The 22795-nt window shown below is 40.7% G+C and overlaps 1 protein-coding gene across 1 annotated transcript in view; it reads right to left on the reverse strand.

Moving 5' to 3' along the window:
* hmcn1 (hemicentin 1) overlaps window positions 1-22795 on the reverse strand; it is a 489515-nt gene that overhangs the window by 81666 nt on the left and 385054 nt on the right. The window contains exons 71-78 of the mRNA XM_073063293.1: window positions 21464-21600; window positions 15784-15925; window positions 15132-15273; window positions 13204-13331; window positions 11794-11950; window positions 8681-8802; window positions 4758-4922; window positions 3614-3721 (exon numbers count right to left, since the gene is read on the reverse strand). Of these exons, the coding sequence (XP_072919394.1) occupies window positions 3614-3721; window positions 4758-4922; window positions 8681-8802; window positions 11794-11950; window positions 13204-13331; window positions 15132-15273; window positions 15784-15925; window positions 21464-21600 (1101 nt within the window). The remainder of the gene's footprint in view (window positions 1-3613; window positions 3722-4757; window positions 4923-8680; window positions 8803-11793; window positions 11951-13203; window positions 13332-15131; window positions 15274-15783; window positions 15926-21463; window positions 21601-22795) is intronic.

A 22795-nucleotide genomic window follows, 5' to 3' on the forward strand; every position in this document is an offset into this window, starting at 1 on the left:
CTTAGACATAAACCTATGTTAATGAGACAGATGACACTGGAAGAAGTCTTTAAAAACGCCATCTGTTGTAGTGCTGCTTCATAACTTGAGAATCCTGTTCCTGGCCCATCAGGTACCTGCAGAGTATTTAGCTTTTTTTGCCAGACGTAATGCAACTTAACTAGAGTACCTGTACATATTTAGCTTAGTTTGAACCTGTATATGTCCTAGAGTATATATGTTCTACATTTATTCCAGTAAGTCATTTACCATGTGTTTGATTCGGTTCATTTGAAGCTGTATATTTCTATGTTTTATTGAATGTTTTTGTTGGAAATAAAATGTGCTAGTGTATTTATGGTCTATAATTATCCCACTATTTCATTTATCAGTATATTACTCTATAAATAAACTGTAATAGTATTTGTAAAGGAGCGCGGATTGGGAAAACCCAGGAGTTCTCTCTCCAGCACTCGTTGTTTGAGCATATACAGACTTTTTTTCTTGTCATTATTCCCTAAACAATACAGTATAGCAGCTATTTACATAGCATTTACATTGTATTAGGTATTATAAATAATCTAGAGATGATTTAAAGTATATGGGAAGATGTGCATAGGTTACCGCGGATCAAGGATCCAAAAAAAAAACTAAGTTCTTTAAGTCGGAACAGGTACATCCAGTATTATTTAATGTCAGTTAGTCAAACGTTTGTCTTAGTATATAGTATATATTTTACCTTTCTTTGCATATAAAACACTTAAGAAACGTATGTATTTCAATAATTAAACCACTACGTTGCTTAGTAATCATTGTAGCTTTCATCGGGGCAGGGCCTTCACATGCTCCATTATTCTCACTTTATCCTTTAAAACTGTTCCGGTCGTTGACCGATCGTAGCCTAACGCTTTTCCAATGACCGATGGCAATCTTTCCGATTGCTTTATTATTTCCACTTTATTTTCTATCGTGATTGTTTTCCGGAACAGAAACACTGCAGGCGGCGGGTCCCAAGCTCCATCGGGTCCTAAAATCCACCACACTGAGACAGGTTAAATAAGATCCAGAGCTCCGCTGGGTCCTAAAGTCCACCATCTTGAACATCCGTATTTTTTGGTATCCGCGGGAGGTCCCGGAACCAATCCCATGCGGATAAAGAGGGCCGACTGTATAATTATCAATTTTCTGAAATCCAAAAAATTCTGAATTCATAAATGCAACTGGCCCCCAAGGATTTCGGATAAGGGAATGTGGACCTGTACTTAGTAGCTGCCTTTACAAAAGATATGGATAATACCAATGCTGTAGATAAGGAGAAAGGGTTTGAAATATTGGACAGATAGTGCCTGAAAAAGAGAAAGTATTATTGGGATTAGCATCAGGAAAAGTGGATAAGCTGCTCGTCTTGAATGAAATACATCTCAATCAGCTAAAATGAAGAGTGGAGACTGCAGAGAAAGGGATAAACTAAGAAATTATAGGTGATTTGATTCAACCAGCTTGTTTAATTATCAGAATGAATTCTGCACAACAGTAAACATCCATTTAGAAAAATATAGATTAATTGAGGACAGGCTGCGTTGTTTTGTTCAGGGTAGGTCATGTCCAACCAAAGTCATAGACTCCCACAGCTCAGATGCAGGTTTTTCTTTCAGTTCATCGCTAATATAATGAACTTTGGAGCTACTCTGGGCTGTGGATCTGAAGACCCATATTTGGTTCCGAATGCTGTTGTTCGCTTCAATTATTTGCATGACTTGTATTTCTTTTTGTCTTGCGCATTCAGTGTTGTTTTTATTTTTGTTTTCATTTTTTCCTTGAATTGGGTTCTTTTGTGTTTCTTGCTTTGTGGCTACCTGTGAGCAAGCCAATCTCAAGGCTGTATATTTTTTATGTTCCTTGATAATAAATGTACTTGAATCTAGACCATGCCAGCCTGGTCTTCTACCTAGTTTCATCTATCTGCAACCAGATCATATCCCTCCATAACCCTCTTATCCATGTACCTACCCAAACTTCTCTTAAATATTAACCTCACATCTATCATTCTGCTAGCAGCTCATTCCACACTCGCACAACCGAGTGAAGAAGCTTCCCATCAGAGTTCCCTCATACTTTTCACCCTAAACCTACAACTTCTAATTCCAGTTTGACTCAAACCCCATCATTTACCCCTCCTATAGCCCCCATAATTTTGTATACCTCAATATGATTTCCCCTCATTCAACTGCGCTCCAGAGAATAAAGACTTAACTTGACTGATATTTTTCCAGAAAGTAAAAAGGAGGGTTAATGAAGGGAATGACTGTAGTAGGTCGAATGGATTTCAGTGAAGTGTTTGACAAGGGTCAGCATGGAAGCGTGGACAAAAAAATTGAAATGCACAGGATTAATTGGAAATTGGATTCAAACTTCGCTCAGGATAGTGGTTGAGTTGTGCTTTTGTGACTGGAGGATTGCTACCAGTGGGTTCTACACTTGACTTTTATTGTGGTAAAAATGTAATTAGTCTAAATGCAACAAAGAAATATAAAATAAATAAAAGGGTACTGGGAAGTGTGGTCTCTTATCCCTCAAGCCTGCCCTGCTATTCACTTGACTCCTTTGTATCAATTCCCCAACAGCCTCTCTTCCCTGACTGTTCAAAATGTTATCAACTTCTCTTTTTAAGATCTAGCCTCTTTAAACCTCCAGGGTAGAGAATTCCAGAGGTTCTTCATGCTCTACAAGAACAAATTCCTCCACACTTCAGTTTTTAAATGACCAACCAGTAAGCTTCTAACTATGTCCCATTACTTGAGTTTCTCAATTGTGGCAACATTTTGATATTTATCCTTTCATGTCATCATGTCAAGAGTATTGTGCGTTTCATTAAGATCACCTCTCACTCTTAAGGAGCATCTTAAAAGGAGGAAAGATGGATAGGGAAGCAGTTTCACAAAGAGTTCCAAAATGTTCAGTGTAAAGCTGCCAATGGTGGGTTTGATCTGGAGACCAGATTTGGAGGAGCACAAATATCTACGAGGCTTGTAAAGCTAGAGATTACAGAAAAAAGGACAGGAGTGATATCACAGAGGGATTTGAAAGCTGGGATGAGGATTTGAAATTTCAACCTGTACCTATTGAAAGCCATGAAACATAAGCATTGATTGAGACTGTACGAGTAAGGACCAGGTGAGTGTATTTCTGACAATCTCACTTCCAGATTGGGAGCAGGTATGATGGCCAGAATTTGGTTGAACAAGTTAAACCTACTTTTCAACAGTAGATAAAACTAAGGCCAAGGTTAAGAGTCCTAAGTAAAAGTAAAGAGTGTTCTGAAATGTGACTATTAGCTCAGTCTAAGACTAACTGGAGTTGCAAATAGATGTTCTTTCTTGAAGAGCTATATGCTCGCAATATGTTTGATTTCAGAATTATGCACTCCCACAAAGAAAAGCAATGCAATAAACTCCCGGTGACTGGAGATTCTTGAACAACTGTTTAAATCGTCCCTTGAATGATTGAGTAAATTGGCATGACTGTGATATCGGGAAGGAATAGTGATGAAAAGAAAAGTAATTTACTTCACAATGAATGGTGGTTTAATTCCTGAACATTGAAATAAAATCATGTAAATATAATAACTACCTACCTTGCACACGGAGATTGACTTGCTTACGCGCAGAGCCAGCAGCATTCTTTGCAATACATGTGTACCTTCCTGTGTGATTGAGCTGGGCAGCAATGATCTCAATTGTTCCTGAATTAACAAGAAGTTGGGGTGAAAGAAAAGCTAACTCTACATAAATAATATATTTATAGATTACTTGTTGTGCAATAATAAAGATCTGTCACAAGCCAAAAGGTGCCTACATGTTAAAGTAATAAAAAAAATACAATAATTAAAATGGATTAAATTTTCCTTAAAATTTGAAGTCAATGAAAACATATTTTTACTTGCAGGCTGACTTAATCTCTGCAGTGTGTCTTTAATATGGGAAAATATCCTGAATGTCCTTAGTATTCCGCATGCTCAATTTATATGATTTTCCATTCAAGAGCACTGGTGTTTCCATACTAGGCTGTGATGTAGCCAGTCAATATATTCTCCATGTATAAAATTTATGTTTAATATTGGCTGACAGTGGTATCGCAATATTAACCTTGAATTCATCATCAGCAACAATTGATTGCAGACTTCAAACAGGGGAAGTCAGGGGAGTATACACCAATCCTCACCGAGAGGTCAGTGGTGGAAAGGGTGCAACAGCTTCAAGTTTCTGGATATCAACATCGCAGAGGATCTACCCTGAGGCCACCATGTTAAATTAATCACAATGAAGGAAAGCCAGCAGCTATACCTCATTAGAAGTTTGAGCAGATTTGGTTTGTCACCAAAGGCAAATTTGAACCATGGACAGCATTCTGACTGGTTGCATCATCCCTGGGTATGGAGGTGCCAGTGAACAGAATCATAGAGGCTTCAGAAGTTCTTAGAGTCAAGCAGCTCTTGTCACAGGCACAAGCTTCCCCACCATGAAGACATCTTCAAAAGGCAGTGCCTCAGGAAGGCAGCATCCATGATTAAAGACCCTCACATCCAGGACATGCCCTCTTCGCATTACTACCATCAAGGAGCAGGTACAAAATTGCAGCTTTTTGGCAAACAAAGAATAGATTCTTATTTTTATTCTGGAAGATGATCAGTTCTTATATCTAGAAGCTTACTTTCCTCTTTCAGGTATTGTACACCTCCATAATTTCCAGAACTTCAAGGAATATGTTCACACTATTACCTGTGGAGAGAATGAGATAGCCTTCTCCTTCTGCTGGCAGCCTGACCCCATCTTTGGTCCAGTGAATCCTTGGTTCTGGGACGCCAGAGGCAGTGCAAGTAATAACAGCTGGTGTCAACCGTGTTACCAACAAGTCAGTCGCCTCATCAGCAATTGAAGGAGGAACTAAAGAGAAAGTTCAAGTTCAGTTTATTGACATTCAACTATATACTGCCAAGCAAAACAATGGCCCTCCGGACCAAGGTGCACAACACAGTACATATAATTCACACATGCAATACGAAGTAATATTGCCAAAATTAAATTAAGAAATAATTAGGTGCATTTACTACACAAGTTAAAAAATAAACAGTATAATGCTTCTGCCACCTCATATGTGATAAGATCTGGGTGGTGGCAGGGAGATCAGTAGTTCTCTCAGCCCAGGGGAAGAAGCTGTTTCCTCATTCTAAAAGTCCTTGTCTTAATGCTATGGTACCTCCTGTCTCATAGTAGAGGACCAGAGATTGTTGAATGGATGGGAAGGATCATGGAGTGTGGTAAAGGCCCTGAGTAAGCAGCACTCCTGATAAATATCTCAGATGGGTGGAAGACAGACTCTGATGATCCTCAGGGCCAATACTTCCACCTGAACTGAATCAATCAAAACCAACAGGAACAACTGACACTCTTGTGAAGAGGCATTTCATTGGTAGAAAAAACAGCTTTGACATTAATGAACCCAGCTTCTAAACAAAAGACACTCAACACTAACTTTTCCGTTTTTACTTGAACATGAGTGTGGCAGTTACCCATGAGTTGGAATGGAGATGATCTTAACCTGAAAAATGCACATGGACACACACACACACACACACACACACACACACACACACACACACACACACACACACACACACACACACACACACACACACACACACACACACACACACACAGTTACAGATGTCTTTTTATTCCCATTCACATTTTAAACTAATACAGTTTCATGCATGGCTCAGGAGTTGGCACAGGAGGGCATAGTAAGATTTTTGGATTATTGCTCTCTCTTCCAGGAAGGTGGGACCTATATAGAAAGGACGGTTTGCACCTGAACTGGAGGAGGTCAAATATTCTAGTGGGAAGGTTTGTTAATGCTGCACAGTGGGGTTTAAACTAGAGTTGCAGGAGGATGGAAACCAGAGTGCCAGAACAGTTAGTGAAGAGGTTTTAGAGGCAGATATTGACAAGGCCTCAGACAGAGTTAGGAATCAAAAGGTTGAGCATGGTGCAACCAGTATCCTGAGCTGCCTCTATTTCAATGCAATAAGTATCGTAGGAAAGGCTGATATTAGTGCTGAAGATGAGCTAGCTGGTTTACCAACAGAGGCAATGAGTAGTGAGGAGAGGATGTTGATAGGGCAAAATTGCATACAACAGGATGTGTTGCAATGTAAAAGGCGGACAAAATTGAAAAGGGTGAATACAGGACTGAAAGTGTTGTATTTCAATGTGCATGGATTATGGAATAAGGTAGATGAACTTGCAGCACAGTTCTAGATTGGCAGGTATGATGTTGTAGGCATCACTGAATCACTGAATCATGGCTGAAAGATTATTATTAAGGATGAGGTCTCAGGGTACTTGGAGGCACACGATAAAATAGGCCACAGTCACCATGATTTCCTCAAGGGAAAATCTTGCCTGACAAATTTGTCGGAATTCTTTGAAGAACTAACAAGCAGGATAGACAAAGGAGAATCAGTTGATGTACTTGGATTTTCAGAAGGCCTTTGATAAGGTGCCACATATGAGGGATTACAGGAAAGTTTCTAGCATGGACAAAGCAGTGCCTGATTGGTAAGAGGCAAAGAGAAGGAATAAAGGGACCCTTTACTGGCTGGCTGCCGGTGACTAGTGGTGTTCCACAGGGGTTTGTGTTGGGACCAATTCTTTATATGCCGTATGTCAATGACTCGGATAATGGAATTGATGGCTTTGTTGCAAAAGTTGCAGACAATATGAAGATAGGTGGAGGGGCAGGTACTTATTTTTAAGTAGAGAGGCTACAAAAGGATTTAGACAGATTAGGAGAATGGGCAAAGATATTGCGGATGGAATACAGAGTCGGGAAGTGTATGGTCATGCACCTTGGTAGAAGAAATGAAAGGTTTGACTATTTTCTAAATGAAGTGAAAATTCAAAAAACTGAGATCCAAAGGGACTTGGGAGTTCTTGTGCATGATTCTCTAAAGGTTCATTTGCACATTGAGTCTGTGGTGAGAAAGGCAAATGCAATGTTAGCATTCATTTCAAGAGGACTAGAATATAAAAGATAGGATATAATGTTGAAACTTTATAAAGCACTGGTGAGGCCTCATTTGGAGTATTGTAAGTAGTTTTGGGCTTCTTATCTTAGAAAGGATGTGCTGAAACTGGAGAGGGTTCAAAGGAGGTTCATGAAAATGATTCCAGGATTGAATGTCTTGTCGTATGAAGAGCGCTTGATGGCTCTGGGCCTGTATTCACTAGAATTCAGAAGAACAAGGGGTAACCTGATTTAAACCTATCAAATAGCTTTGACTGAGTGGATGTGGTGAGGATGTTTCCTATGGTGGGAGAGTCTAAGCCCGTACCCTTAAAATAGAGGGGTGTCCTTTTAAAACAGAGATGAGGAGGAATTTCTTTAGCCAGAGAGTGCTGAATCTGTGGAATTCTTTGCCACAGGCAGCTGTGGAGGCCAAGTCTCTATGTTTAAGGCAGAAGTTGATAGATCCTTGATTAGCCAGGGCATGAAGGGATACAGGGAGAAGGCAGGAGATTGGGGCTGAGAGGAAAATTGGAACAGCCATGATGAAATAGCAGAGCAGCCTCGATGGGCCAAATGGCCTAATTCTGCATCTCTATCTTTTAGTCTAATTAACCAACCATTTTCCTAAGTATAGAAATAAGCATTAAATCACAGCAAATTATTAACTGAGGTAAAGGAATCTGATAGCAACAGGTGGAATTCCATATTGAGAGGTTATTTGTATCAATGGGGCTCTGCATACTTTATGCAACAGGTGATGTGACCTGATACACGAGTGTACACAGGAATACAAATCCAGCAGTATTTGTGAAGGGAAGTGGAGTGTGGCTGGATTGATACCAAAACTTACAATATATTATTTTCAGAATAAAGAATCTACTAATTTATTTTAGTAAATTGTGGTTCCATTAATATTACTATAGGTAATACAGTGGATTCCACTTAATTGGGCCATTGGTTAATTGGGGCAGTCACTTATTTGGGACAACTCTGAAAGAACAAAAACTAATTGAGAAAATTGCAGTGGTTTCCTTCACTTTTCGGGACACTTTTGCCACTGGAGACTGTTGCTGTATAACTTCTAACTAGCACCAGTCACATGCTCTTCTATGGCTGCTACATGCTACACTGCACTTAGAGCGATTAGTTGTTAAAGGGCATCAGTTATGTGTGTATTGTGCATAAAAAAAGTGATTTTTTTTTTGATCAGTGACAGTTGACAAGGAATAAGCAGCAAGACAATTCAGAACTGAGTTTTTTCACTGCAGTTTCAAGCATTCAGGCTTGGAGATGCCAGAATCATCCGGGAGTGAAAATTAAATGATTTCACTACTTCAACAAGTTAGAAACTATAAAAAATTTGAAGACATCAACAATCATGCTGAATGTTACAATTAAAATGAAGATTTGGAGAATGCAATCGTTGGTAGCATTGTATGAAGTCAGTCCATTATCTGCACTTGGTGTCCATAATGATTTTGTTCATTGTGTATTAGGGATGAATTCTTCCATTGATTACTATTAGGAACTAATACACAGTTTTAAATCACAAAAGCATGCATTAAACAGGATGAAGCTGTATCATGCTCTCAAAGTGAAAAAATCAGCTGCATCTTAATTTGATAATACCCACCTTGTACAGTAAGCTGGAAGGCTTTTTGATCTTCTCCAGCATGGTTCGAGACTTGGCACTCATAGCGTGCAGTGTCTTCCACAGTGGGTGAGATGATTACAAGGGAACCAGAGGAAAGCAGTCTAATGCAAAGATATTAAAATAATTAACTAATGATAGAAGTTTCCTTTTATCACATTGTTTTGGTCCACTGCCTCCTTCAATCAGGAAAGATGGGTAGCCTAAGCCTGTGTTTTCACTGAGCTCCAATGTCTGGTTTAGATCTGCTCTGAGGGTTCCTGCAGTGCACAAATCACAAGGACTTGTGCAATGTAGTAAGCCCTTTGACCTGCTCGTAGGTCAAGTGCACTCAAAACTACTATTCAATCTCAATGGGTACATCTCTCGATCATGATAATCACTACCATCAACCACTGGTCGTTGATGCAAATAACACATTTCACCATATGATTCAATCTACTTGTGACAAATAAATCTAATCCTTAAAAATAAAACAGTGAGTGCTCTTATAGATGGTAAAACAGGCTGGGAATGCTGAAAGGCCCATGGAGCATTGGTCTTGGATTGGGCAATGAAGGAAAGAGAAATAGAATCATTGAGTCATAGAACACTACAGTACAGAGACAGGCCTTTTGGACCAACTAATACATACTGCACCATTATTCTGTCTCATCCCATTGACCTGCACCGGGACCATAGCCCTCCGTACCCCTCCTTTCCACGTACCTATCCAAATTTCTCTTAAAATGTTGAAACCGACCCGCATCCACCATTTGCACTGACAGTTTGTTCCACACTCTCACCACCCTCTGAGTGAAATTCCCCTTCAACATTTCACCTTTCACCCTTAACCCATGATCTCTAGTTGTCTCATCCAACCTCAGTGGAAAAAGCCTATTTATTTACCTTTCCTATACTCCTCATAATTTTGTATACCTCAATCAGATCTCCCCTAAATCTTCTATATTCTAGCAATAATGTCCTAAACTATTCAACCTTTCCTATAACTCAGGTCCTCAAGTCCTGGCAACATACTTGTAAATTTTCTCTGCGCTGTTTTAATCTTATTTACATCTTCTTTTCTTTCTCTATGTACTGATTAAGAAAACTTCCCTGAACACATTTGACAAACTTTTTCCTATCCAGCTCTTTTACAGTATGGGAGTCCCAGTCAACATGTTGAAAGTTCAGATCACCTACTATCGCAACATTAGGCTTCTTGCAACAGTCTGCAATCTCTCTACAAAGTTGCTCCATTAAATCCCATGGACTGTTGGGTGGTCTATATACAATCCTATTAACATGGTCATACCTTTCTTCTTCCTCAGTTCTGCTCATAAAGCCTCACTAGACAAACTCTCCAGTCTGGTCTGACTCAGCACTGCTCTGACATTATAAGTATTTTTTATATAATGAAGTAATACAGCATTTTTTTCTTACTACATTAACAAAAGGACAGAATTCTTCTCAAAGAGTAAACACAAGAGAGTCTTCAGCTGCTGGAAATCAAGAGTAACACATACAACATGCTGGAGGAACTCAGCAAGTCAGGCAGCACCTATGGAAAGGAATAACCAATCAACATTTCTGGCTGAGACGCTTCATCAGGATTGGAAAGGATGGGGAACGAACCCAGATTAAGAAGGTGGGGAGAGGGGAAGGAGTACGAGCCGGCAGGTGATAGGTAAAGTCAGGTGAGAGAGAAGGTAGACGAGCGGGGGAGGGGAGCGAACTGAGAAGCTGGCAGGTGATAGGTGGAAAAGGTAGAGGGCTGAAGGAGGAGGATAGGAGAGGAGAGTGACCATAGGGAAAAGGGGGAGGAGGGGCACCGGAGGGTGGTGATGGGCAGGTGATGAGAAGAGATGAGGTAAGAGTGGAACAAGAATAGAGAATAAGAGAAGGGGAGGGGATAAAGTCCATTCATTGGAGAAATTGATGATTATGCTGTCAGGATGTTCAAGGGTATCCTCCAACCTGACGACAGTAACATTGAATCACCATCCTGGTTCCCTCTTACCCCTTCTCCTCTCCTCATATCCCTATTTCCTGCCTATAATGTTCCTCCTCCTTCTGTTACTCTCATGGTCCACTCTACTCTCCTATCAGATTCCTCCTTCTTCTGCTTCTCACTTCATTCCTCCTCCCCTCCGCCCCCCACCACCTACCTTCGCCCTCACCTGGCTTCACTTAGTACCTGTCACCTCTTCTTTAGTATAAACTTACAGTTTCAGGAACAGTTTCTTACTATCCACCATCCGATTTCTGAATGGACAATGAACCCATGAACACTACCTCAATATTTTTACATCTCTTTTTGCACTAGATAATAATAAAAAACATAAATTATGATAAGACCATATAAAAATAAATTATGTATTGCAATCTACTGCTGCTGCAAAACAACAAATTTCACGACATATGCCAGTGATATTAAACCTGATTGTGATTCAGATTCAGTTCAGCAAATTATTATTTTGTTTTACGAGTGTAAGGACCTATGTGAAAAGAATTTAAAAAATACAAAAGTACAGTCAATCAAGCAAGGGCAAAATTATTGTCATTGCGTTTCTGAGAAGTTGATTAGTTCTTTTAGACACTTTGAAGCTTCTGAGAAGAGACTGGATTAGCTGAGTTTGTTTATCCTGGAGCAGAGGAGGGTGAAAAGAGATATGAAAAGAACGGGGGATATACTGTAGATGGGAAATAACTTTTCACCACAGCAGAGTTATCCGAAACCAGACAACAACATTTTCAAGGGATCTTTGGAAGAATCTTTTCACCCAGAAGGATACTGGAATCTGAAAACACTACCTGAGTGGATGGGTAAGGCAGGTGCTGTCACACATTCATAACGTACTTCAATGAGCATTGAAAGAGCAAGGCACTGTAAGTTCTAGATGAAGTGCTGGTAAATGGGATGGATAGATGGCTGGAATGCGTGTAGTGGGCTGAAGGGCCTGTGACTGTTCCTTATGATTCCATGATCTTATAAATCATTATTTTATAATAAAACAGTCAACATCATTAATTTTTTTCAGGGACAAATTCACCCAAAACACTCCACTGGATGATTTTATGAATGACTGTTTTTAAAGACAACGAGGTATAATCACCTGTACATATTCTGATTCTGATCAGTGCTGAGCAGGTGTCCATTTTTCTTCCAGCTGACTGTTGGCTTTGGGATACCAGAAGCTTCACAAGCCAGAGTGGTCTGCACATTGACTAGAACAGTGATATTGTTGAGGCCAGGAGCAATGGATGGAGGAACTGAAAGATATAATGGAAAACTGACTTGGACAAACAGAACTTGTCAATCATACAATGAATGCTTCAATGGAACTGTGTGGCTCATTTGCACAGATAGATAACAATCTATGAGGGCTGCTTAGATCTAATCACTGAACATTACTCATGAGAAATGCGTTAGCAATTTAACATAGACAGTACATCCTTATCTACCCCTGTACTGGAAATGAGCATGACATATTAAATACCATATTTTCTGCTTCTTTTGAGCATTGTTGGTTGGTGCATTGAAAGTAAGAGAAGGTAATTAGCTAGGGACACATTTGTGGTGCACATTCAAACTAAAAATAGATGATTCAGCTCAAGCGACGTTTGTGGAGAGAGCAACAACGATAATCTTTCATCTTAATGACCTTTTACAGGAACAGTGTTAGCTACGTGCCAGGAAAATGAAGTATCGTTCATAAGCGGGGCTGAAGTGCCCGATGAACAAAAATCAAAATGAACAAAGAAATACGTATGATAAGGGTGGTATTGCAATTAAGGTGCTTATGAAATTCATTCTATTCAAAAAGTAAATTATATTTGCTCATGTGAAAAATGCTTCCCGATGTTTTTAATTGTTTACAATTATTTGGAAAGCAGCCTGTTCTAGTACAAAATACAGAAGCTGATCATTCCCATGAGAGCAGAAATGTGGTATTGAGATGACAGTAATGAGTGGCAGAGCAGTGTTGGGGGCTGAATGCTCTATTCCTGCTCCTATTTTTAGCGTTTCAATGTTAATCTAAAAGCAACATAAAATAAAAACTGCATTGGACGGGATTATCAACTGATTTTACAATGGGGCGTCACAGTAGCTTAGTGGCTCGCACAGCAGTTGGAGTTCGGAGCTCAGTTCTGGTGTCCTCTGTCAGTGAGTTCGTACGCTCCTTCTTATGTGTGCATGGGTTTTCCCGGGTTCTCCAGTTTCCTCCCACAGTCAAAGGATTTACCGGTTAGTAAGCTAATCAGGCATTGCAAATTGTCAGCCTACCATTAAATTGGTGGGTTGCTGGCTGGTGAACCTCGAAGGGCCGTTAGGGCTTGTTCCAAGCTGCAACCCTAACAAAATAACTTAACGGAACACACTTGTAGCTGATGTGACTTCAAAAGAAGCAGCCTGCTATTTTGAAAGTGAAACCTCCCTGCGTATAGCAAGACCTTTAACAGCAAATCAGATAGGATCGAAGATGCTATCAGCAATTTATGCCAATGATTTGAAATGCATTTACCATAGATCTGTACATCAATTCTCTTACGAGCTGTTCCTGCGGCATTGGTTGCCATACATAGATAACGGCCTGTATCTGTTACTTGAGCTGAGTCAATGTGCAGTGAACCATCCTCTGAGAAAGAATACCTGGTTTAAAAAAAGAAACAGTAAGTGCGTCTAAATAGGGGTTCTCTTGTCTTCTCATTAGTACCTGTGCTTCAGGACCAATTAGTTACTCGTAGATTGCAGCAGCAACTGTGCATTTTCTGGTTAACATGTTGCAAGGTTCACAATACCACATAAGGTCTTTGGTTAACAACTGCTGTCCAGCTAGATGTACAAAAGACTAACAGGATTTAAGCTGGTGGTTTTCAACATGATGTGAGCATTTAAGTAGAGGTAATGGACTGTGGATGGCAGGAACATGGTCGTACCTCCCAAATGGTAATCCAAAAGTCTCAACTATCATTTTGGAGGGGCCAAGTTCTAATCCCATCATAGTGGGTGAAGAATTTGATCATTTAAATTGTATTGTTACAAATCTGGAAGAAGTTTGGTATCACAGTTGTTACTAAAAGCCGATTAGTTTGGCCACAGTCTTTCAGGGAGTAATTATGTTACCGTATATGGCCTGGCCTTTGTGGAATTTTGTTGGCCAGATGTGTAGAGCTGAAAGGAGCTATCTGTGCACTAAAGTAACCTGACCTTAGCAACTGACTTAAGGTGGCCAGAACTGATTTGAATGGGTCTGGCTCTGGGAGGAAAAAAGAGAGGTGATATAAGGCACAAGTTCTCCTTTGGTGGTAGAGTAATGAGCTACAGTAGCCTTTGGTCAGATCCAATGAAGAGCTGACATAAACTAGCTGGTTAAATCAGAAACAATGAAATCAAAATCAAACTGATAAGAAAAGAGGATAAGAATAGAGCATTTTGTATGTCGAAGTTGCAGGGACTGAGGGATGCCTGGGTAACGTGAACTTCACTTCCTGGATATTAGCCTTTTTATTCTGACTACTCAGGGAGTGTTAGAGAAACCTAGTGGGCATGCACACAGTCATATCATATTTATAAAGTGCATTCTTGCTTTTAACAAAACCAAATTTAGCTCCTAACTAAATCAGTAAATGTAACTGTTAGTTAATACATACTCTCTTTGGGTCTAACCAACATTGTTGCTGGCTATGGAAACTAGCAAAAATTCCACACCCACACCAATGTAATTGACATCTCTTTCTCCAGTAACTTTGCAATCCAATAGATCAGACAAAATAGCTACAAGGAATAAGGATTGTGGTCACACTAAATTGACTGCTGTGATACAAAGAGAGTGGGAAGTGCCTGGGAGAGGCTGATACATTAAAGGCAACTAAAAGCTTTTGTTTACATACTGGGAAAGGGAATGACATGTGTACCAAGCATCTGTCTGATGTTAAAAGAAAAGGTTGGATAGACTTTTGCATATTAGGGGAATTAAGGGTTACGTGGAAAAGGCAGGCAAGTGGAGATGAGTCCAAGGCCAGATCAGCCATGAATTTATTGAATGGCAGAACAGGCTCGACAGGCCAGATGGCCTACTCTTGCTCCTATTTCTTATGTTCTGGTGTTTTTGACTGTAATACTCACAGGATTAATAATTCAGTCTCTTTGTGGTTCGGATTAATAATCCTTTCTTTAGAGAGAGACAGGAAACAGAACTGCACTCTGTTTGGCCAGTGCCTTCCAGGTAGGCCAGGACAGAGGCCACAAGGTGGAAAAGCATGCCTACCAAGGACTGGCTGACAGGGAAAAGCTGCAAATGATTCCTGAAGCGCTTTATTATTTAACAGAGCTTTTTAAAAAGCAAAAAAAGTGTCTGAAACTGTAAAAACTGTTTGCTCAGCATTTCTCTGGAAACCATCCCCCATCACATAAAAAAGAACAAATACTACATAAACAATGGTTCCTGACCTCAAGTTGCTTGCTGAAAGAATGGCACCATCCTTTCTCCAGGTAACTTGGGGAACTGGTAAGCCATTCACAACACATTTGAGCAGTACTGGTTGGTTCACATGGGCAGTCACCATCTGCGGACCTTCGACGGTCGGAGCAACTGCACGTGAAAAGCAACAGAGTATCAGCACCAGTTTAGCATGTTTAAAGACACATTTGTAAACAATTAAAAGTTCTTTTTAAGGTGCCTTTCATTTATCATATGTTTTGTATAAAACAGAGTCCTTGCACCTTTGAAGTTCATTTTAATTCTTCATACACATAAACTACCATTCAGAAAATTATGCCAAAGCGGTCTCAGCTTTGTAGTTATGGTAGGAGTTCTCTCGGTATCATGAGAAAGAACATCCATAAAATTTGGTGCAGACCATTTGGAATTTCTTAAAGTATTGCTTTAGCACTGACAATCTTAAGAAATGACTTTTGGATTCTGATGACCCAATAGGTTCAATTTCTTGTTGAGCTAAATCTCAAGCCGGTACTCTTATTGTCTTTCCAATGAATCTTCTATGATCGCAGCATCAGAAGTTGAATTTCATAATTCTATCCATCTCTGCTGATAATTGCTGTACTGTAGGAAGGTGGGAAGGATTTGAATGTATATGCTCACCGTTCACTGCTACAGTGAACTCTCTTGTCATCTTCCCTGCAACGTTGCTCGCTACACAGACATATCGAGCTGCATCCCCAAGCTCTGCATTATTAATCTGAAGGTATCTCCCACTGGACAGGATACGTATACGAGGGGTGGCCTGCAGATTGAAGCAGTGAAATGTTAGCTTTGCAGCTACTATGGCAAGACGCACCTTAGGAACAAGAAGCAGTACAGAATCTTGAAATGATCGGTAGCATCCAGAATTGAATTTAAAATGCTGCTCAGAACAATGGTCTTCCTGGAGCTGCAGACTGGGGTTGATTGCAAACCAGGAAATAACTCATTGACCTGAGATGTCTGCTTATGTACGAATGCAGCTCAGAGACAGCAATGATTAACATTGACTTTGGGTATCTGGAGTGTTGGTGTGAAGACCAAGGTGTTTGAAAATTTTATGTAATTCAAAGGAAGTATTATGAATGTATTGCAACTATAGAAATTGTCCTGCTGTTACCTTTGAGGAAACAGAGCTGCACTGTGTTTGGCCAGTGACTTCCAGGTAGGTCAGGAGCAGAGGCCACAAGGTAGAAAAACATGCCTACCAAGAAATGATTGCTGAAGTGCTTTATTATTTAACAGAGCTATTTAAAAAGCAAAAAGAAATGTCTGAAACTGAAAATGTGATTAATATTGGGTCAGCAAGCCACCCTCCAGAGTCACTCCAAATCCTGTCAGCTTGTGTGTGCTGCAGAAGGACTTTTATCCTACCAGCTGCATGTCTCTCCGGTGACTTTCATTGACAGTTACAACATTTGGGGGCTCAACCGGGATATGTTTGGTCTGCAATCTTAGCAGTCTAAGTGGGTGAGTATTTTTAAGATTATCAACCATGATTAGATCAATTCAGGTCAATGATGACAAGATCACAAAGTATCATGGATACGGCAGAGAGCTGAACTGGTAAATATATCATTTGGGACACCAGTGGGGTGCGGGTGTATATTTGTTTGGGGAACTATTGTAGTGGACTCATCTGTGAGTGTGTTTGTATGTTTTTTTAGAATAAGTCTGCAACCTTGGTGTAAGAGTTTTAATTGCAAAGGAATACAACAGGCATTATGCGTTCAGACACACACAAGTGGCAGATACAGAGTAGATATTCTGTGGTTTTAAGTATGTATTGTTTAACTTTTATCCATCATTTATATTTTGTGTAGTGTGGGAATTAGTGTGGAGATATTTGAGGGAGAGGTTATACCCAGTTCGTGACCCATTGTGTGGTCAGCAGCCTTGACCCTTGAACTTGATAAGCGCTTTACCCCCTGAGAGAAGCAAAACTTTTTGTCAGAGCTGCCCTCACTTAAAGTCATCTGTGGAAAAACAAGAGTTCTGGTGCAAGCTGGAGGAAATGATTGAAATTCATCAGATGCACCCCAAAGATTTACATGTGTTGGTAAAAGTGAAATGCCCGAGGAATATTTAGGACAGTATGGGCCAGGGAGTACAGGATGGTACATGGACAACTACTGGGAGCTCCAGCAATAAGAGAGATATCAATTGTTTTAGGTGGAAGTGAGGTAGTGACTGGGAAGAGGTGAGAGTAACTGGGGAACAATAATGTCAGTGGATCAGAGAGCTGATGAACCTGCAATGGATTACGCAGAATGTAAATATCAAGTGTATGAAGACTATTCTTGGTTGGATAATCCAGGGAGGGATGACCAAGTTTTCCTGAAAATGTTGAAGGAAGGCCTGATTTCAGCCCACCTGGAAGTTTTAGATTTGGCGATAGTGGTGGGATCAACCTAACCTGCAAAAGAATTGAATGGCAAGTCATATGAAGAATGTTTGATGGCTCTGGGCCTGTATTCACTAGAATTCAGAAGAAGAGTGAGGGGTAACCTCATTGAAACCTTTCGAATGGTGAAAGGCCTTGAGGGAGTGGATGTGGAGAGGACTTTTCCCATGGTGGGAGAGTCTAAGACCAGAGGACACAGCCTCAGAATAGAGGGGCATCCTTTTAGAACGGAGATGAGGAGGAATTTTTTTAGCCAGAGAGTGGTGAATCTGTGGAATTCTTTGCCACAGTCAGCTGTGGAGGCCAAGTCTCTATGTATATTTAAGACACAGGTTGATTGATTCTTTGTTGGTCAGGGCATGAAGGGATACATGAAGATTGGTGCTGAGAGGAAAATGGGGAGCATGATGAAATGGCGGAGCAGACTTGATGGGCTCAATGGCCTAATTCTCATATCTTATTGTCTTATGGGCTGGGAAGATACATCAGAGGGAGGAGAGAAGTGATAAGGTACTTGCTTTGTGTGCTAGCAATTGGGCACCTAGCAAGGAACTGCAGGAGCAGATGTGGAAAGGTATAGGAGATGATTTGTTATAGCGGTGGGCACTCAGGCCACAGCTGGAGGCAGTGTCCTGGAAAGCAAGGAAGGTGTGAAAATCACCAAAGCAGGCAGAATCCACAGCGGTGCCCTCTTTACAATTTGACTGCCGAACAGATTATAGAGCTGGTGAGGTCAGCATCCAGGTCAGACAAACGTCTAGTGGCAGCTTCTACTGCCAGTGATGGTCACCCATGGATGTACACAAGAGGTTTATTGGGGGGAGGAGCAACAAGGTGAAGTGCTAGTGGACACAGGGCCATCAGTATCGATGCTATCTTAGATTTGAGAAAGGAAGAAATACAATGGAAAAGACAGGAACAGTGAACATCTGTGATCACAGAGAGACAGCAGCCCCGAGAAGGAGGTGGAACAATGATTATGAATCACGTCAGGAGGTCCCAAGGGTCGGAGCCAAACACAGAGAAGAGCTGTTGGAAGTTGTGCAGCTGCCTGCAGAGGTGGCAGCAATTGAAGTAAACACACACCAGAAAGGGGAGAGCAAGATACAGAAAGGGAATGAACGTGCAGATCAATGGACAAAGATAGCAACAGAAGAACATGAATGACAGAAATTGAAGAAGAAATTACTGGAGCCAATTTAGTAAGACCATATGGAGATGTGAAGGATCATTGTAATCAGTTTAATGCACTGAGGGACAGAGAAAACAGCAATAACATATTGCTGATCATGCCAATCTAGAGGGAGGGTGGACAGTCCTCCCACAGCCCGGTGACCAAATCACGGTGAGAGAGCTGCCTGAAAAGGCAGGGTTTTCTCCAGGATGGATACAGCCACAGCTGGTACTTTTGACAAATGACACCTGTGTCTGTGTGCAGACCCGACGAGGTAGCCCGTGGAAACCCTGGACTCAGGTTAAATCTTATGACTCACCTTCTTGTCGCTCACTCAGACAGAGAAAATAAGTGTACCCGTTAACAGTGTCATTGCAGAGAACCCAAGTGATTACCAGCAGCTGACTGCATCAGGTCTAACCACGGCTGACAGAAGCAGACTCACAACAAACGCAGATGTAGAGGTGCGTTCCAATGAGACAGGGAAGTTATGGTAGGGTACAGGAACCATGGTGTATAAAGACTGTAGTAAATCTAGTCAAGAAGAAAAAAAAGCTTACAAAAGGTTCAGAGAGCTAGGTAATGTTAGAGACCTAGAAGATTATAAGGCTAACAGGAAAGAGCTTAAGAAGGAAAATAAGAGAGCCAGAAGGGGACATGAGAAGGCCTTGGCAGGCAGGATTAAGAAAAACCCTAAGGCATTCTACAAGTATGTGAAGAGCAAGAAGATAAGATGTGAAAGAATAAGACCTATCAAGTGTGACAGTGGGAAAGTGTAAATGGAACCCGAGGAAATAACAGAGGTACTTAATGAATACTTTGCTTCAGTATTCAATATGGAAAAGGATCTTGGTGATTGTAGTGATGACTTGCAGCAGACTGAAAAGCTTGAGCATGTAGATATTAAGAAAGAGGATGTGCTGGAGCTTTTGGAAAGCATCAATTTGGCTAAGTCACCAGAACTGGATGAGATGTACCCCAGGCTACTGTGGGAAGTGAGGGAGGAGATTGCTGAGCTTCTGGAGAAGATCTTTGTATCATTAATGGGGATGGGAGGGGCTCCGGAGGGTTGGAGGGTTGTGGATGTTGTTCCATTGTTCAAGAAAGGGAGTAGGGATAGCCCAGGAAATTATAGGCCAGTGAGTTTTACTTCAGTGGTTGGTAAGTTGATGGAGAAGATCCTGAGAGGCAGGACTTATGAACATTTGGAGAGGCATAATATGATTAGGAATAGTCAGCATGGCTTTGTCAAAGGCAGGTCGTGCCTTACAAGCCTGATTGAATTTTTTGAGGATGTGACTAAACACATTGATGAAGGAAGAGCAGTAGATGTACTGTATATGGATTTCAGCAAGACATTTGACAAGGTACCCCATGTAAGGCTTACTGAGAAAGTAAGGAGGCATGGGATCCAAGGGGACACTGCTTTGTGGATCCAGAACTGGCTTGCCCACAGAAGGCAAAGGGTGGTTGTAGACGGGTCATATTCTGCATGGAGGTCGGTGACCAGTGGTGTGCCTCAGGGATCTGTTCTGGGGCCCATTACGCTTCGTGATTTTTATAAATGACCTGGATAAGGAAGTGGAGGGATGGGTTAGTAAGTTTGGTGATGACACAAAGGTAGGAGGTGTTGTGGATAGTGTGGAGGGCTGTCAGAGAAAGGGTCTGAGACCAGTTACTAGATTGAGACACATTTTTATCATGGCACAGACTACGAATAGTTGCCTGTGAGCCTATTTATCTTGCTGGTGCCGCTGACCAGAGAGAAACCACCGACAGTCACTGCTGAGTTTTAGCAGTGAAGAGGCTTAGATAAGAACATGATTAAACTACAATAGGCCAGCAGGGAAGGAGGCAACAGAGATACGAGTGATAAAACTGCATTTTAAAGATTGTTGGTCAAATTTCTGGAACAATCTCTGGTTAGAGTCTTGTAGGTAACCATTAGGGATGATAGCCTAGATGTAGCTGCATGTAAGGATATAATAGATAATTGAGAAAGGGGCATTTTTGCCACCCTACTTGTTAGATCCTCCTTAAAATCTGGTGTTTTCTGGAACAAATTTATTTCTGTTCAGGGGATCCAATAGTAAGGAACGTTAGGGTGTGTTCTGGAGTTATGGAATATAGCAAATATTAATTTCAACAACAACAAAATTTGCACTGAAGGTTCTTTAGATTAATTATTGGAATGGAGATCTGTACCACAGAGTAGGATTGAACCAAATGGGCCTATATTTTCATGAGTTTAGAAGAATAGGTGGTGTCATTGAAACAGACAAAAATCATTCTGAGGCATGGTCGGGTTAACCTGGCTGGGTCTCCTATACAGAACCAGGAATCCAAGTCTCAGAATAAACGATCAGCCATTCCGGGTGGAGATGAGAAGAAATTTCCTCATGCAGAAAATAGTGAAACTATCGAATTCTTTACATATGAGATGATAGGGCTCGACCACTCAGGATGTTCATGAAATCTTAGATCTCTTGATTCTTTGAGTATATAAAACTATTTCAATCTCAGTCTTGAACATACTGAGTGGCCAGGCATCATTATGTAAAGAATTCTAAAGGTTCACTATGCATGAAAGTGGCATTGAGGTAAAACATTAGCCATGATCTTTATAAAGAGACAGCAGTTAGGAGAGCCCAATAGCCTACTGCTGTTTGTATTTCTTCCGTTCTCAAGACTCCCAAAATCCAGCTGCAGAATTTGGCTCCTACCTTTAATGATTTGCCATCCTTTAGCCAAGACAGTGTTGGAGGTGGTACAGCATCCGATTTACACTCCAGGGTTATCTGCCCATTCTTGAGCACTGCCAAATCCTGTGGTCCACTTTGACCAGCAATGTTTGGTGGAACTGCATCAGAAGTACAACAGCAACATAAATAAAACCAAACAACAAATGTCTAATAGGAATACAATTTACTTCAGTTTTTGTAAAATATTAGGGATATTACATAAAGTAGGGTGCTATCAGAATAATGATTTCACAACTGACTTTCCCAGCTTGTATTCCACAGAAACCTAAGCTTGTAGGCGACACTGAAGGAAGAAAAGTTCAGCTCAGAGCATGGCCAAGCACAGGATGGTAGGTACTTCCTGTAAGATCTTCAACTTAATCAAATGTTGGAACATCTCTCAATAGCAGTGTTGCCAAACTGTAGAGATCCCCAGAATCTGCCAACAAATCCACCAACAAATTCAATTTATCTGTACAGTTTTCCTTTAGAATATTGTAAAACAAATCAGTGTCACAAAAGATGTATAGAGGGGTATCAATATTCAAATTGGCAATAATGACAATTTTTTTTGGGCTGGAAATTCTTTTTCCTCACTTGAAGGCATTGTAACAAGTGGTCATATCACGAATCTCAAACTATGCAAAATACATCCAGCGCACATCTGTTGGTCTACAATGCATTTATCAGATGTAGAATCAGAACTAGGTCAGCCAAAGGGCCTGTTTCCGTGCTGTAGTGTTCTAAATAAGAACTATAACAAATTTAAAAAGATTATACAAGTCCTCAGAAAAGGTGGTAAACAAGGGCAGCATTACAACATTTAACAGATATTTAGATAGGTACATGGGTAGAAAAGTTTTAGAGAAATTTAGGTCAAGTGTGGACAAATAGGAGTAGCTCAGACAGGCAACTTAGTTGGCAAAGGGCCTGTCTCTACGCTGTACAACTCCAGCACTAAATTAGATTGTATAGCCATGTATTTAATACTTCTTTACGTTTCAATGCTGGTGAAAGTCACTGTTCAACCTCTAGCAGGATTCAAAAGCACGAGTCAGATGAGGGTCCAGTCCACCTGTACAGGCCAATAGTGAAGCTTCCATGTCAGCAGTCTGACTCAATCTACTCCAGCCTCTGGAAGCCAAAGTTAAAAATCCTGACTTAAATGTTCAAGCATCCGCGCATTCTTTACTTAAATTCTTTCTGCTGGTGTGGTGAATTAAGTCCAATATCGTGTATGGCTGATCAAAATGACACAACTATACCCATTTGGCATGTGTTCAGGAAACCCGTAAAGGTTCAATGTCTCTGAGT

Source organism: Hemitrygon akajei, chromosome 12, assembly GCF_048418815.1.
Source record: "Hemitrygon akajei chromosome 12, sHemAka1.3, whole genome shotgun sequence".
In the NCBI taxonomy this organism is placed as follows: domain Eukaryota; kingdom Metazoa; phylum Chordata; class Chondrichthyes; order Myliobatiformes; family Dasyatidae; genus Hemitrygon; species Hemitrygon akajei.